General features: G+C 41.2%; 1 protein-coding gene across 6 annotated transcripts in view; it reads left to right on the top strand.

The window, feature by feature from the left end:
- The window catches only part of GPATCH4 (G-patch domain containing 4), a 254414-nt gene that overhangs the window by 23954 nt on the left and 215104 nt on the right, over positions 1–15356 (top strand). For 4 of the 6 annotated variants that reach the window (XM_044079770.1, XM_044079773.1, XM_044079775.1 and 1 more), the window contains exon 2: positions 6716–6803. The exons of the other annotated variants lie outside the window; for them this stretch is intronic. In XM_044079770.1, the coding sequence (XP_043935705.1) occupies positions 6725–6803 (79 nt within the window). In that variant the 5' untranslated portion in view covers positions 6716–6724. The remainder of the gene's footprint in view (positions 1–6715; positions 6804–15356) is intronic. 6 annotated transcript variants of the gene reach the window in all.

The raw sequence follows: 15356 nt of genomic DNA on the forward strand, positions 1-15356 counted from the left end.
ACTAACCATGGCTGCTTCCCAGTTGGGGTGGGGCACTTTCTGGGAAAAACAGTCCAAGGTACTTGATTCCCCCCCCTTAAGAGGTCAACTTGCATATCAGTGTTGGTAATGAGAGCAGTGCTTTAAGTGTTGCAGGCTCTCCATGATGCTCTCCCTTCAAGGATGATTGCAGTTGAAATGGACACTATGTCAGTAGTTTGGTACATCAGCAAACAAGGAGGTACTTTTCTGTGTCAGAGTGTGGCAGTGGGTGATCTCATCCCACTGCTTTCTCATAGTAACACACATTCCAGGGAAGTCCAGTGTGATAGAATAATGCACCTGCTGCACCTGCTCAGCTTGTGTGCTATCTCATGAGTGGCCTCTCAACATGAATATGGCAGAAATTATTTTTCATCAGTGGGGTCAGCCTTGCTGTGATCTTTTTGCTTCTCCCCTAAACAACAAATGTAGCATCTTTGCCCTAATCTCCCCACAGGGGGGAAATCACTGAGGGATGCTCTACTTCACAGTTGGCCCTCCGGTCTGTTATACTCCTATCCACCAATCCCACTAATTCCAAAATTCCTACAGAAGGCTGCCATATTGAAGAGCATTCTCATTGCACCTTACTGGCCTTGACTGATTTGGTTCCCCTGCCTTTGGCCTCACTTAGTTCACTAACCTCGGACCCTGGATCCAACTCCAGACCTCCTGTCTCACCTGACAGACATATCAAACCTCAGGCTGACTACCTGGCTTCTCCAATTCCATCGATAGCCAGACAACCTATGCTGTCATCTGCAGTCAGACATAATACTTTTATCTTCCTATAAACCTGCTACACGTAAATTTTATTCCAGTAAATGGAAAAGGTTTGTTTACTGGGCACATCAAAATAAGGTTGATCCTTTTCAGCTCCCATACATAACATCCTTGAATTTTTGGTAAATTTTCACATTGAATTTGGCAGTTCATCTGTTGCCTGTCATAAGCACTGCAAAGCCTTTTTGCGAGGCACTCTTCTCTTAAATCGTTATATCTGAGTGACAACTCCAGGTGCATCTGCAGTTATCTCCTACTGACACATCTAGGCGTTAAATATTGCTTGTTCATATATTTATAAATATCCAAAAAAACTGTCTCTGTGTTTTTTTTTTTTTTTTTCATGAAGCTTACATTACACAATGGCAAACTCAACTGCATTAATATTTGACCTCTGTCTAGTGAACGTAAATAGATATTAACTGTTTTTATTATATTCATTTATATAGATATTTTAAAAATGATATGTCAACAACCAAGTAACACAGACTGAACGCTTTAGCCTCACATGAAATCTCTTGGCTAGATAAATAAAATGCTGCTGACTGTATATGTGTAACTTGTGGTTGCTGAGATATTGTAAGTTGTTTACAAAATCTTACAAATGTAATCATTACTGTGACTTATAAAATTAGGTTTAAGACCTAGAACCTAAAGTATACTATCACTATAAAAATAATTTGTGCTGAATAGTTTGCCATTTTTTACTTCTTCCATAAACCCTATGGTTCCAGAGATGTGAACATTTTGTTTGAAATGTGAGTACATAATTTGATTCTGTCAAAAGGCGTAGGCTCTGCCCATTGGAAGTTACAGTGCAAACTTCCTGAGCTCCATTGGAGTGAATGAGTTAAGACCTCCTTTTAAAGATCCTACCCCCCCCCCCCCCCATGGTACCTGAATGTGGTACTGCAGGTGCTAGATTATTCCCGCTTCGAACCAGCAGCTGTGTGTGACCTTAAATACCTTTATTGGAAAACAATATTTCTTGTAACCATTACTTCTGCCAGACATGTTACATTTATTGGATGTTCAGAGAACTACAGTTTTACCTGCATAGAACAAAAGAAGTGAGAAAAACGGACCAGTTGTTTGTTTCCTATGCAGAATTGTAATTGCGTAAACCAACTGCCAAAGTAATTTTAGCCAAATGGCTAACTGATGTATCTGATTTATTTATAAAAAAAATTGGGTATTACCTTAACCACAGCAGGTACAAACTCATTTAACTAGATCCATGGCAACTTCTGTTTACCTTTCCAGAGCGTCCATGGACGACGTATGTGTTGCAGCAACTTGGGCTACTCCCCATACCTTTGTTATCTTTATAAATTAGATCTGGTCTCCAGAGGTAGGGCATCATTGGGTTCAACAGTGCTCAGGAATATCCTTCCTTGAGTCCACCCAGGATCTGAGGTAACTGGGGGACTCTGTCCCATTAGTTGAGGATAGAATGAAAGTTGGCAACATCAGATAAAGAAGTTATGTACTCACCATAATGTTCCATCTGTGTTGTCCATTTTCATTCTTCCTCAACTCCCCAGCCCATACTTTGAAGACTTGTGGAAGAATAAGTGGTAGAAGTCATCGCAGTCCTTTATATTATGCTCCAGATATAGTCTTCTTATTTGACTGCATGTCAGTTATTCACCCTCTTTTTACTTCCTCTGCACTGGAAATATTTCTAGTACAAAATCAGCAAACAAGATCTGAAGTACTTGACGTTGATGTGTTGTGAGTAAGGGAGAAGCTTGAGAGTTTTTGGTTGCCACGAGCTTTAGCAACGGCCGAGTCAGAGCCAAGGGATCAGATCCAAACCCATTAGTTAAGGAAGAATGAAAATGGGCAACACACAGATGGAACATTATGGTGAATACATAACTTCTTTTTAATCCACACATTATTTACACTTTGTACTTAATAGGTAATGTTAGATTATTGGATCCTAGCGCATGTGTTATTTAAATATTATGAATATGTGTTGCAGGTGGTTACTGAAGGTCTTATCTTTTGTTTTGGATATTTTCAAGTTCTTAACTGTGAGAGTGGACTAACCCAAATGACCTGTTTGAGTTACTGCTTTGTCATAGATTCATAGGTAGTTACTGGGCTATTGACCCAAAGGTCTTTATAAGCCTAACCGTGTGTACCCAATATATAAAGGATCTTGTCTAAACTCAAGATCTTAGTTAGCAAAGGTTGCCCATATCTAGTAATGTTGTAGGTGAAATCCCTGGCAGGAATTTACAGTTTCCCATCCAGTCATCCAGGCTATGCTTATACAGGGTCATAGAGGGGCTTTGTTTGATGTGAATTGGTAGCCTATTCCAGAGGAATAGCAACCTCTTAGAGACACATCTGTCTCTCCAGCAGGTCCTATTTATGTCTCAGGTCAGGTTATTGTCCCTGGAGCGGGTGACCCTTGTCCCATTTGACTTGTGAATGTGCAGCATTTCCATTAGGTTTGGATCCAACATTGCTCTGTAGCCCAGGCACAAGTCTCCTCTAAGTAGTCTATATGCTACTGAGTACAATGACAGTGATTTCAGTCTGTCAGTGTATGACATGTGCTGGAGACCCTGAATTTTCTTGGTTAGAAATCTCTGATGTCTCTCTCAAATTGCTGCAGGTGCCTGGTAAGGTGTGTAGCAAAGGGAGCATTGTACTTACTGGCCTGATGAAGGTCAAGAACAAGGGTGTAATGACCTCTTTCACTCTTGAGGCAATGCCTTTGCCAATGAGGTGTGTGACGTAGAATGCCTTTAGACTACATTCAACTTGTGTTCCCAAGTATCTCATTGTTGAGTTGTTACTTAGGTGATAGTCTGCAGGGATATCATTTTTACCGAAGGGGATGGTAATGCATTTTTTAGTATTGAATTCGAGTCCATCGCTTTGGCATCAGTCATTGTTTCATGCAAGTCCCTCTTGAAGTATATTGACATCATTTGGGGATTCAATGACTGCTCCTAATTTGTAGTCTTCAGCAATCTTAGTCAGCCATAGCCCCTCTGTTTTGGCCTGAACTTCTGAGAAGTATATTCCAAACAATGGGGAGCCCAGCACTGACCCCTGTGGAACCCAAATGGTGACAGGTCTGCTAGTTGAGGTAAAGTCCCCAACGTTGACCGAGTGTGATCTATTGTTGAGCCAGTTAGCAAACCACATGATGACATAAGGGTTAATATTCATCTGGGAGAGTTTATCAATGATGCCCAAATGTGGGATTGTGTTGTAGGCCTTGGCTGTGTCAAGGTAGGCTGTATGCACAGATTTGCTTTTGTCTGTGGCTTTGGTGACTTTTCGAAGAAGTCCACCAGGTTTAACAAGCATGACCTGCTTTTGACAAAACCAAACTGGGTTGGATCAATGGTTTGGAGCTCACCTATATCCTAATCTATAAAGTCCATGATGATTCGTTCCATGGCCTTGCAGATAAGGCTGGTTAAGCTTATGGGTCTGTAGTTCCCAGGGTATGTTGCTGTACACCCTTTATGAAGGGAGGGGTGACAGTTGCTGGTTTTCATTCAGCAGGGACAAAATCAGTACTCAGGCTGTGGTTGAAGAGCATACTTTAATAGAGTTGCTAACTCAGGTTTTAGATCATTTAAAACGCAACCTGAGATGCCATCCTGTCCCGTAGAGGCTGTGTTTTTGGCCCTGGAGAGAGCATTAATGTCATGCTCATTGGTGATGCAAGGTGGGAGAGATGTAGAGGGAATGCTTTGTGGCATGTTTGGTGGGGACAGGGTGGTAAAATGTTCGCCAAACCTATCTGCTAATAGGTTAGCTATTTTCACAGGATCAGTGCGTGTAATGCCATTCACAGCTAGTTCAACATATGTCTGGGTCCTACCTTTTAGGTTACGAATATAGCTGAAGAATGCCTTATGATTATCCTTAGCTGTGGTTGCTAAATTTTTTTCGAAGTTGTCCTTGGAGAATTTTACAAGTTGTCTTATTTGTTTGTTCAAGCAGAGGAGGGTGTTCCTCCAGTACTGGTACCTCTCTCTCTCTCTCTCTCTCCTTTTTTTTTTTTTTTTATTCTTAGCAACTTTTTCCTCTTGTTGCATAACTTATTAATGCTAGATTTCCACCAGGGAGGCTTTGTTTTTTTCTTGAGGATCTTGTTTTGATCCTAGCAAGTATAGCTGTGTTAATACATTTGTGTTTTATGCAGGCATTTGCGTATACCTTCGTATAGCTGTCAATGCCATCTGTGGGAAGAGGAGCTTGGAAATTATTTATGCCATCCCTTAGGAGGGTATAATTAGTTTGGTGAAGTTTCTTAGCCTGATTTCACCCAAGAGGAGCTTGGGTGTTATAGCTACTTCAAATGTGATTAATTTGTGATCAGATTTAACCAGTGAGGGTCCTATACTTGTGGTGGTGCAATGGTAACCCATGTTGGTGAGGACCAGGTTGAGAATATTTGAGCCCCTTGTGGGGCATACTGTTTGTTCCAGTGTATTAGTGTTAAAGTCCAGGAGCCTTTGTGCTAGCATGTTGGTACTTTTATAATTTTCCCAGTCAATGGAGGGATAGATAAAATCGCCCATGACCAAAGTGTTTGGCTGCAATTTGATTGACTCAAGTAGGTCCAAATAAGCAGCGTGGGTATCATGGTTCATTGAAGAGGCCTATAGCCAACGATGACTTGAAGGAGGTATTACCCAGTTGAACTTGGAGTAACTGCATGGAGTTTTCCTGTCTAACCAGTCTTGATGTATTTATCTTTGATGAAGATAGATACTCCTCCTCTTGGATATCGCACTTTTTTATTTTGCTGTCTGAAAGTGTGGATGGCATTGTAGCCTTGCAAGGCCGGGGTTTTTTTTTACATGTTTTGTTAATTTCATTTGGAAAGTCTACTACTGTTTTTATCGTGTTTTTTTTTTTTTTCATGAACTTTTGAGTGTTTACGGTTGGGCTGAGCTTGAAATTGGGCCATATGGATCAGCACTATACCCCATCAACAAATCTGTTAACAGTATATTTTACTTCATTGTCTTTTATTTAGATGTCAGCAAGCTTACTTGGTACTGATTTTGGTTTGTTTTTTTGCTGAATGTAAGATTTTAGGTAGCTAATAAAAATGAAAAAGCAGCAAATCAAAGACCAGGAAGGAAATGGACCACAAAACTTATAAGCTTTCGCTCGTTTAATAAAACACCACAAGTTCGTTTTTCTTTGGTTTTATGGATTTTCGGTAGTGTAAAGTAGATCCATATGGACATGTATACATGTGTGTGTGTCTCTGTGCGATAAAAACACACATACATACATATGTATGTATGTATATATATATATATATATATATATATATATATATATATATATATATATACACACATACATATATATATATATATATATATATATATATATATATATATATATATATATATATATATACATATATATATATATATATATATATATATATATATATATGGGTCTATATGACTTGGTTGACAGTTCATATGATCGACTGTTTATTTGGTCGACAGTTCATTTGATCGACAAGCATTTGCCCCCTTCCCCAATGTTGTGTGACCCTGGAGTTGATGTATATAGTTAGGGGGGGGTGGGGGGGGGCACAGCCCCCTCCACCTAAAATGCTTGTCGATCAAATGAACTGTCGACCAATATATATATATATATATATATATATATATATATATATATATGTATATATATATATATATATATATATATATATATATATGAAGGTATGTATGTAGTGTAGGTGTGGAATTTTTTTAACCTTGGACTCTGCCAAAAACATGCTAACTGTTCATCTAGACTGTACCAATTAACAAATGGGTGTAATAAATAAAGATGCCTAGTCTATTCCAGTCTTATGAATTAGCAACTCTTCCGTAATGTCACAAATTTTTTTTCTGTGCAGGATCTCATCATGAGCTCTTCAGCTGACACAAGGAGCAAAGGAATGATGTTCGCTGAGAATCTACTTTTGAAACATGGTTGGGAAAAAGGTATGGCAGTTGGTTTACCTGTAGGCTCCCTGATAAATTGTTCCGAATTGCCGTGCCTGCTCTTTTATCTAGAATGTTAAATTGCACTCCATTATCTGTTGATGTTGAGTTGCAACCAACTCCTATAGCAACCATGTGAACAGCCAGCACTGTCTGCAGAATTTACTGTGCAAGTAAGGTTCATTTCTGCAGTGCCTAAACACTCTTTGTGGTCACATCACTGATTAGGGAGAATCTAGAGTGAACCTTGTGCCATCCATTATTGGATAAGTACTTTGCATTACTAAAGTGCTCATTTTCAAGCTGTTTATAAGCACTATCATTATTTGTTATAATCTACATTATTTAAGGTTTTAGGCACTAGATCGTTGTGCTGTGTTTTTACCACTGCATTTTAAACTGTAGTTTTCTTCACTCCTGCTTTTTTGCTGTGTCTGAATTTGGTCATTTCCATCTCTTAACACCTTTATTGAATTATCAGTTGTGACCTGGACAAACTTACATTTATATGAAAGTAATCAAATACTAATGTCTTTCGGCTTTTCCCGGATAGGGGTTGCCACAGCGGAACTCCGGTCCGCTAATGACTGGAAGTGGATTTTTACGGTGCCTATGTGCCAGCCCAACCTTCAAAGAAGGCACACTCATTCACGCACGCACCTACCTGCATGTCTTTAAACATCACTCGACCGCAGGGAGGACATGCAGACTCCACACACAAGGCGCTCCAGCTGAGAATCGAACCGGAGAACCTCTTGCTGTGAGGCGACAACGCTAACTGCTGCACCACCGCGGAAGTAATCAAATAATATTAACAAATTCATATTACAAATATTTTTCAACACATGTATTGTTATATATCATATAATTGAAGCAACATATCATAAATTGTTGAGTTCCTACCTTCTGTTAAATCTCGTTCCTCCTCCGAAACATTTTTCTTCATGTATTGTTCATATAATTTTCTTTTTTTTTATGTACTTTGCTGCTACTTTTTTCTAAAGATATCATTTCCTGTTCTTTTACCTCTGTTACATTATTCACTACTTCAAGTATGGTTGGTTTAGACATTGTTTTCCATTTTTTTAGTAATTGCTTTTTTTTGCCAGCCACCAGAATTAATAACAAGGCCTTACTATGTGTAGGCAATTAAGATCTTGTATCCCAGCTCAAAAAAATATTTCCTTACTCATTTGCTCGCCCAGTATTCCTGCCAGAGTACTCTGTAGGGAATTTTTAAAGTCTGCCAACTCATTACGGTCCAAGAACATATGCACCCAGGTACTTCTTTCTTCCTCATTACATCTCCAGCATTTGTCATCTACCTAAGGAAACATTTTTGGAGTCTGCTTGAGGTATTAAAATATCTGTGCAAATACTTGAATGCAGAAATCCTAACTCTTCTAGATTTGTTGCATATTTGGAAGCCGTACATGTGTCCTCCCGTTGTTTCTTTGTGAACTGTAGTCTCATCTTTCTTCCCATTCTTTTCTAACTTCTTCTGATTGATTGATTCTGTAGTTGTCATGCAAGCACTTCAGGTCCATTTTGTGATTTTTAAGAGTCTGGAAGGGTTAGTGCTGCTTTCTGGTAGCAGTAGAGGGTAGCCTGGTCAAATTCTGTGCTGTAAATCACTTAAACCTTAGATTGTGCTAGTTATGATTAGCCAGGGGCCATTTTTTACCTGTTTACTGGTTTTGAGTCTTTATAAAGTGTTGCATTTGCACAAAGCTTGGCTTCTACTAGTGTCTTGTATAGATGGAGGCACACCATGAAACTAATTTTCAGACTTCCTTTTACTCAGTTGTGCAAAGAGCAACTAGTTTGCACAAGGACAAGCACTACCCCATCTGTTTTGGAGTAGATACTCGTATTACAACTCTTTAATCCTACAGTAACCTACTAACCACCTAAAAAAAGGCCAGTAGCCATGGATATGAACTTTCCTGCTATTTCTGCCACCAGTTTGGTGGCTGTAGACATCCTTAGGCAGTGTAGCAATTTACTTGTTTACTGACAGTTAGCTTATTCTGAAACACACTGGTACATGAGAGATGTACTTGCACAGTAACTGGAGGCAAAGCTGTCCCATAGATGCACACAGAATACCAGCTCAGTTGTTAGAATTGTGCACCCTTGTGCACACACGGTGTAGACCAACATATGCTGATGCACTTGGTAATCTTCCTGGTTCCCAAAGACATCCAAGACATTAGACTTAAAAATAGATATCCTCAGCATCCCCAAAAGCACTCCATCAAAACACCCACCACAAAACATACAACCACATCTCATGGAGCTTCAGCTTCAAAGCCCATAAGACAAGCCAGCACATAATCCAATATTTAAGTCACGGGAGACTGCATTGTGGGACACACAGATGTCCCACTCACCAGGCTGAGTAAGAAGAAAGTCACGGTCATGTGTCGGTCAGGATCCAGAATGTACCAGATCATGCATGCATTCAGGTCATTGAACCACAGTTACCCATAAGACTCCTAGTCCATATGGATGTAAATGACTAAGACATACCTCCTTGGACTACGTAGAGACATCATGGAGCTGTCAGACTACGTTTCCCAGGCTGATGTGAGTTTAGCACTTGACCTTCTTCCTTCACCAAAGATTGTGCCAGAATGTGAACAGAAGATGATTCACTTTAATAGTTGGCTTAGCTTCTGGTGTCACTCCAGGGGGTGCAGTATTTGTTAGCATGGAAAGATATGGTTGACCGACCACATTGCTTTGCAAATGATAGTCTGCACCTGTCCCCTCTACGTTTTGAATATTGGCTAAAACCATTATCCTCACCATAGTGCTTTTTTTTATTTTTAGGCAATGCCAAACTGATAAATCTGTGGACTAGCAAAGCCCAACCCAAGGGAATCCAAAGGTGTTGCTGTTTAATGCCAGGAGTCTATGTAAGAAACTCTGCTGTCTCCAGGCTCTGCCTGCCCTGGAGAATGCAGACATCTGTACAGTAACCAAGATATGGTTTAAAGCTGCAGAGAGCACCATGGCAGTGCAGGGATACAATTTCTTTCACACATCTAGGCCATTTACTGCACAGGTAGGGTGTAAAGTTTGGAGGTGTCAGTCTACATCGATAACGAGAGAGAGAGAGAGAGAGAGAGACGTAGCCTCCCAGGCCAAGGACAGCCATAAGGCATGTCCACAACCATAAAAAGCGTTACACGTTATGTGCAGAACTCATTGTTAATTGATCTGCCTATAATGCGCTAGAAGACACAGCAAACCAACTGTCCAACAAATTTGGCTTCAACCTTCCGTCAGGATTTACCATCAGTCCCCCTGTTATCACTAGGGAACAGTTCCTCCAATGCTCTCTCTAAGACAGAGAACATTGCATCAATGGGCCCAGAGAGTATCCCAGGATGCCTTCTACGTACCATGAAACCATGACCTGTCAGGCCCTCTGTAATTGCAGATTAACTGTAGCCTCCAAATGGGCTTTATACCTCGTGAATGGAGAACAGCAACAGTCATTCCTCTTCAAAGGTAGGCTATCTACAGAGCCTGTAAACTACAGACCCATAAGTCTCTCTAGTCTCTGTAAAGCCATGGAAAGAATTATTATGGATATGATCAGTAATGACATAGGAAACCTCCAGACACCAGACCAAATCCAAATTTGGTTTTGTTAAGGACAGGTCATGCCTACTCAGCCTGGTGGACTTCCGTGAGGTCACCAAAGCAATGGATGAAGGTAGAATGGGTTCACACTACCTACTTGACCTGACAGAATGCCCTACTTGGGTGTTGTTGACAAACTCAAGAGGTTATGTACAAACCAGTACGTCACCCAATGGATGCCCAGCTGGCTCACAGACAGGACAAAGGAATTCAAAAATGGGGAGTCCGCCTGTGTAAAGAGGCCAGTTGGTAGTGAAGTCTCTCAGGAAGCCGTCCTGGGACTGCTCCTTTTTGGCATTTACTTCTCTAAAGTCAAGGCCAATGTCAGTGGCCTCTGGCTGACTAAATTTGCATATGATTACAAATTAGGAGCTATCATTGAATCACCCACTGACACAAATGTTCTCCAAGAAGGCTGACTCGCACAACTGGTGCCAGACCCATGGGCTAAAATTAAATGCCAAGGATTGCATAGTAGTATCCTTTGGGAAGTCATCCACCCCTGGTGACTATCACATTGACAACACCAGTTGACCCAGTAGTCCGGGATTTGTGGGGACACACAGACAGTAATCTAGCCCTTGACCATCACATGTTTGCACTAGTGAGGAATTCATTCTATGTTGTGCAACTTATAAACAAAGGTGTGGCATCTAGTTCCAAAGAAGTCATTGTTCCACTGTATTTGGCATTCATTAGACCTATCCTTGAGTACAGTGCCCCCTTTGGTATGTACCTAGCCAGGCATATCTAACAAATGGAATGTCCACAGAGATTTCTCACTATTAGAATACAGGGCATAAAGTAGCATGTCCTATGCAGATTGTATCAAGGCCTTATCCCTGTATTCTGTCTCCTACAGGCTGTTGTTGAGGGGAGGTCTATGCCTGGCATACAGGGTATTGTCAGACCTCGCTCTGATGGATCTCCTACATATCCGTAAAACAAACAGCACCAGAGTTGCCCAGTCTAAAGATGTAAACCTTGCCTGTGAGATAAATATGACCTGATGGAAAAACAGGTATGTATCCCAGAGACTATCCCTTCTCTGCAACAGGCTCCCCATCAATTTGAAGCAGAATTTCTCCTTAACCAAATTAAAGTGCAATTTGGACAATTTGGGCAGGGGACAGAAAATTCATCCCTGGTTTAGCACCCATGTCTCTAGTGGACACAGGCAGCCTATAAATTGTTCAGCTCCCAGGCCCCTGCTTATACTTATCAAGGGTACCAGAACTTGTCAGAGATTTGGGATGTACGGTTAGACTTTAGACCCTTGTGGTTGTTAGCCTAATAAACACCTATGAACCTAAGACATGCATAGTAGTAGTATATTGTGTTTTCCAAATTATTGTTTGTAGAGGCAAGACACGTAGACTAGTCTGAGAGACGGCAAGGTTGTGAAAGGGATGAAATAGCGCTATACAGAAGACATGGAAATGAACCTTATGAAGATGATCCATATAAAGTCTGCAAAGAATGACACCTGAAGTGGCATGTTGAGTCAGACCCATATACAGTGGGAGCTGTATGCAATAACATATGTCTGTTTTGAGAGCCAAGATTCACGGTGTATATAATGAGAATGATGCTAGTATTAACAGCAGTAGTACATTGATAGCATGAGCTACAATCAGCACTGGAACCAGTGCAAGTAACATTTCACTCCCGAGCCATCCTTACTAATGGAATAAGTTCAGACAATGCTTGCTATACCAGCAACTCGCAGACCAGTAAATTGTGGATCATTACTGGTCAGCAGGGAGACTGTAAGAGACCTAGTCAAACTGTTAACACAAACTGAAACAAAGGGAGTGGGTGGTATGCTTATTTCTTTGGATACTAACTTTTATATATGAATGTAGCTATCTTGGCTACAGGGACTTTTTAGCAAAGTACTGAAACAGCTTTGGTAATATTGCAAACTTCAGCCTCATGGATCATAAATTCCCTCAACATTATACTACTGTTAATAGTGGAAGCAGGTGTTGTTCCCAGAGACTGAAGGCAAGAGAACCAGAACTATGCTGGCATTTGTAGCATTTCTTATTTCTTTGAGGTGCTTGGATACCTTAGATGATGCACACATTACTGTGAAGGCCCTACCTTGTCCTGAGGGGCTGAGATGCATCAACAGAATGGACTTTGTGAGCTGAAAGGTGGTATGTAATACCCAGGGCCTAATATGTCCATGTACCACCTGGACATTTGTCCTAATTAACCTGTTTTCTGTATGTCCAACATATGTACCAAAGGTTCCTATGAGGATATTCCAGTAGGAACATCTGTTTGGTAGGTGCATATGTAGACTAGATAAGTCTGTACATACAGGCACCATACAATCAATGATTAGGCCACATATAATATGTTCTTGTGTTGCAGGTGATGCTGGATATGCCCTAGATCTCTGGTTTGATACCTGTCTTTGGAAACCACGTAAGCCATGTATCCCATGCAGAAGTGTGAAATATAAGCATAGCCATCTTGTGGGTTGTATTATGTAGACCTCTCAGAAGAAAATTAAAATGCAGTTCAGATATTCGCAGCAAGATTTTTGTGTGTGTGGGTCTTGCTGCACAGTATGGCACTATAAAAACAGATGCAGCAGTGGGTGAACATTTTGGCAAGGCGTACTGTACAACTCAACCAGTATTAGAAAGGCAGGATGGTGAGGCAAAGGAGGAAATTGCAAAATCAGCATAGGGTGGCGTCCACAGCAAAACTGGCAGAAAGGTGGCATTGTGTCCATAACTATAGGTCGTGATATAATACAGATAATTATGCACATCTTTTCTCAGCCAAGCTATGCAAGATGATCCATGGACTGCCTATGGTAGGGTTATGGAAGGTGAAACAGTGTAGCCATGTACTTCTGGGAAGTTGGAAGTTCAGAGATCATGTCCTGCAGTACAGGAGTGAAGCTGTCATGATATAACCTTTGTCAGGATACACTCTATTTATTTGGTTTGTGATGCTCTGATTTAGATTGTTCCTTGACAGGGAAGGTGAAGCACTATGGGACTGTGGTCATCCGCTCTGACAGGGCATTTTATATGTTAATCTTGATGAGTGCAGTTGTCCAGCCTAGGTGGTGCTTACTACTGAGAGTGGCAGGCTGTGTGCCCTCAGGCAAGAGGGATGGGTTAGAACTATGGGAAATTGCACCTGCAGCTTGATGAGGATCCTGGGTATCAAGGTAGATGTGTGTTAATTCCCAGAACCTGAATGATACTATATACAGTGATGATACCCTTGGGTAATGGTGATGCCAACATCTATGTAATGTGGCTTGACATCATCTGCGACTGACCTCATCATATTTGGATCCTTCTTTCAGTGTGAAAGACTTGGCCTTGTGAGTCTGACCAGATGGTAATGCTCTCAGGAGGCACCTATGTAGGCAGTATTGACCCCTAGTGACCTTGGTAGCATTGGAATATCCATGTCACTGTGCAGTTGGGGTACATCATCCTGCAAGCCAAGGAGCACACTTGCCATCTCCATGGTGCTCTTCAGTAGCAAGCATTAGTCCTCTGCACATGTGCTGGTTAATTCAGTATGTTGTGTATTTCGGCGATGGTTCTGGAGTTGTTGTGGTGCCTAACAACCCCCCCCCCCCAGCTGTCCCATATGGTGAGTATGTTCACTATGTACACATTGAAGTTGTACACATTTCTGATACTGTGTGTGTGCGGGGAACACAAGTGAAACCCATTATATAGGTAATTACTAAGCACATAGTAAGATCATTGAGGGACCTAGTCCAGTTTCCTAGTTGCCTCAGAGCACTGTCTGGCTAAGTAACTCACACAGTAGGCAAATGGACAGTGAGGAAGCCAAACCTGAAAGAAAGAAGGAAGTTCACTGGCATCTCATAGGCTTAATCCCCCCTACACTGAGGAAATCTTGGATTTAAAAAATAAAAATGTGTACTCGGACTGTACCACTACAGGGGCCTCTGTAATATTGAAAGTCCATGACCCTTCCCTCCCAGTAGTGTTGCTCAATGTACCAGTTTATCATTGGACCATACCACTTATATGTTGCCATTGTAGCAACGTGTTGACCTGCTGTGCTGGACCCCTCACCATTGGAACCTGTGATATCAGGAACACACAAGCCATCCCCCCAGTGGCTTATGTAGTATTAGACAGTGAAATACAGTTACAGCATACATTGATAGATGCACCTTTTCATGCAGACTGTTGCAGTTGCAGACCAGAGGTGAGTGGAAGGGCAAAAAGCAGGTGGGCTTTGATCAGTACCTCTCTTCAAACATGCAGAGGTATGTGTTGTACTGCACTGTAATTGACATTAACCTGGTGCGTCACTGATGGGCAAACTGGTGGTTGTGTCAGCTTAGCTCCCACATCCAGGCCATCTCAAGGTAACAAGGTCTGCTCTCCCTGGCTATCAAGTTGGAACAAAAACTTCTTAACCTTAATGAGCCAAGGAGTGTACCAGTCTGTCATAATTTCTCATGCCATTTCACTTTGCACAGTGGGTTATATCAGTAACTTTTTGTCACACCTGTTGTAAACACCTATTATTATCACCCATAACATTCATATCCTGTGGTAGTTCCTGCCAAATTTGAGCCCAGTAATGCTTGTCTGGTGCACCTTAGCTCAGATGGTGCATGTCATGTGTTTGGAGGGCCTGCAGTAACACTTCTTTCTTTTGGGTTGTTGACTTTTTCAGGTATTGCTTGCCTTGGGTGGCAGTACCTATATACCTCTGGGTGAAACATGTTAGTCATTTTGTGTGTATGTTATGCTGTTGGATTTCTGTCCATATGGTCAGTGGTTAATGTCACCACCTCCTATTATGCTTCTGGTTGTCAGCTGCAGGTAGTGGTATGCACATTTTACTTCCACACTATTTTATGCTGCAGCCATG

Source organism: Protopterus annectens, chromosome 8.part0 (genome assembly GCF_019279795.1).
Source record: "Protopterus annectens isolate FY-2018-M chromosome 8.part0, PAN1.0, whole genome shotgun sequence".
Lineage (NCBI taxonomy): Eukaryota > Metazoa > Chordata > Ceratodontiformes > Protopteridae > Protopterus > Protopterus annectens.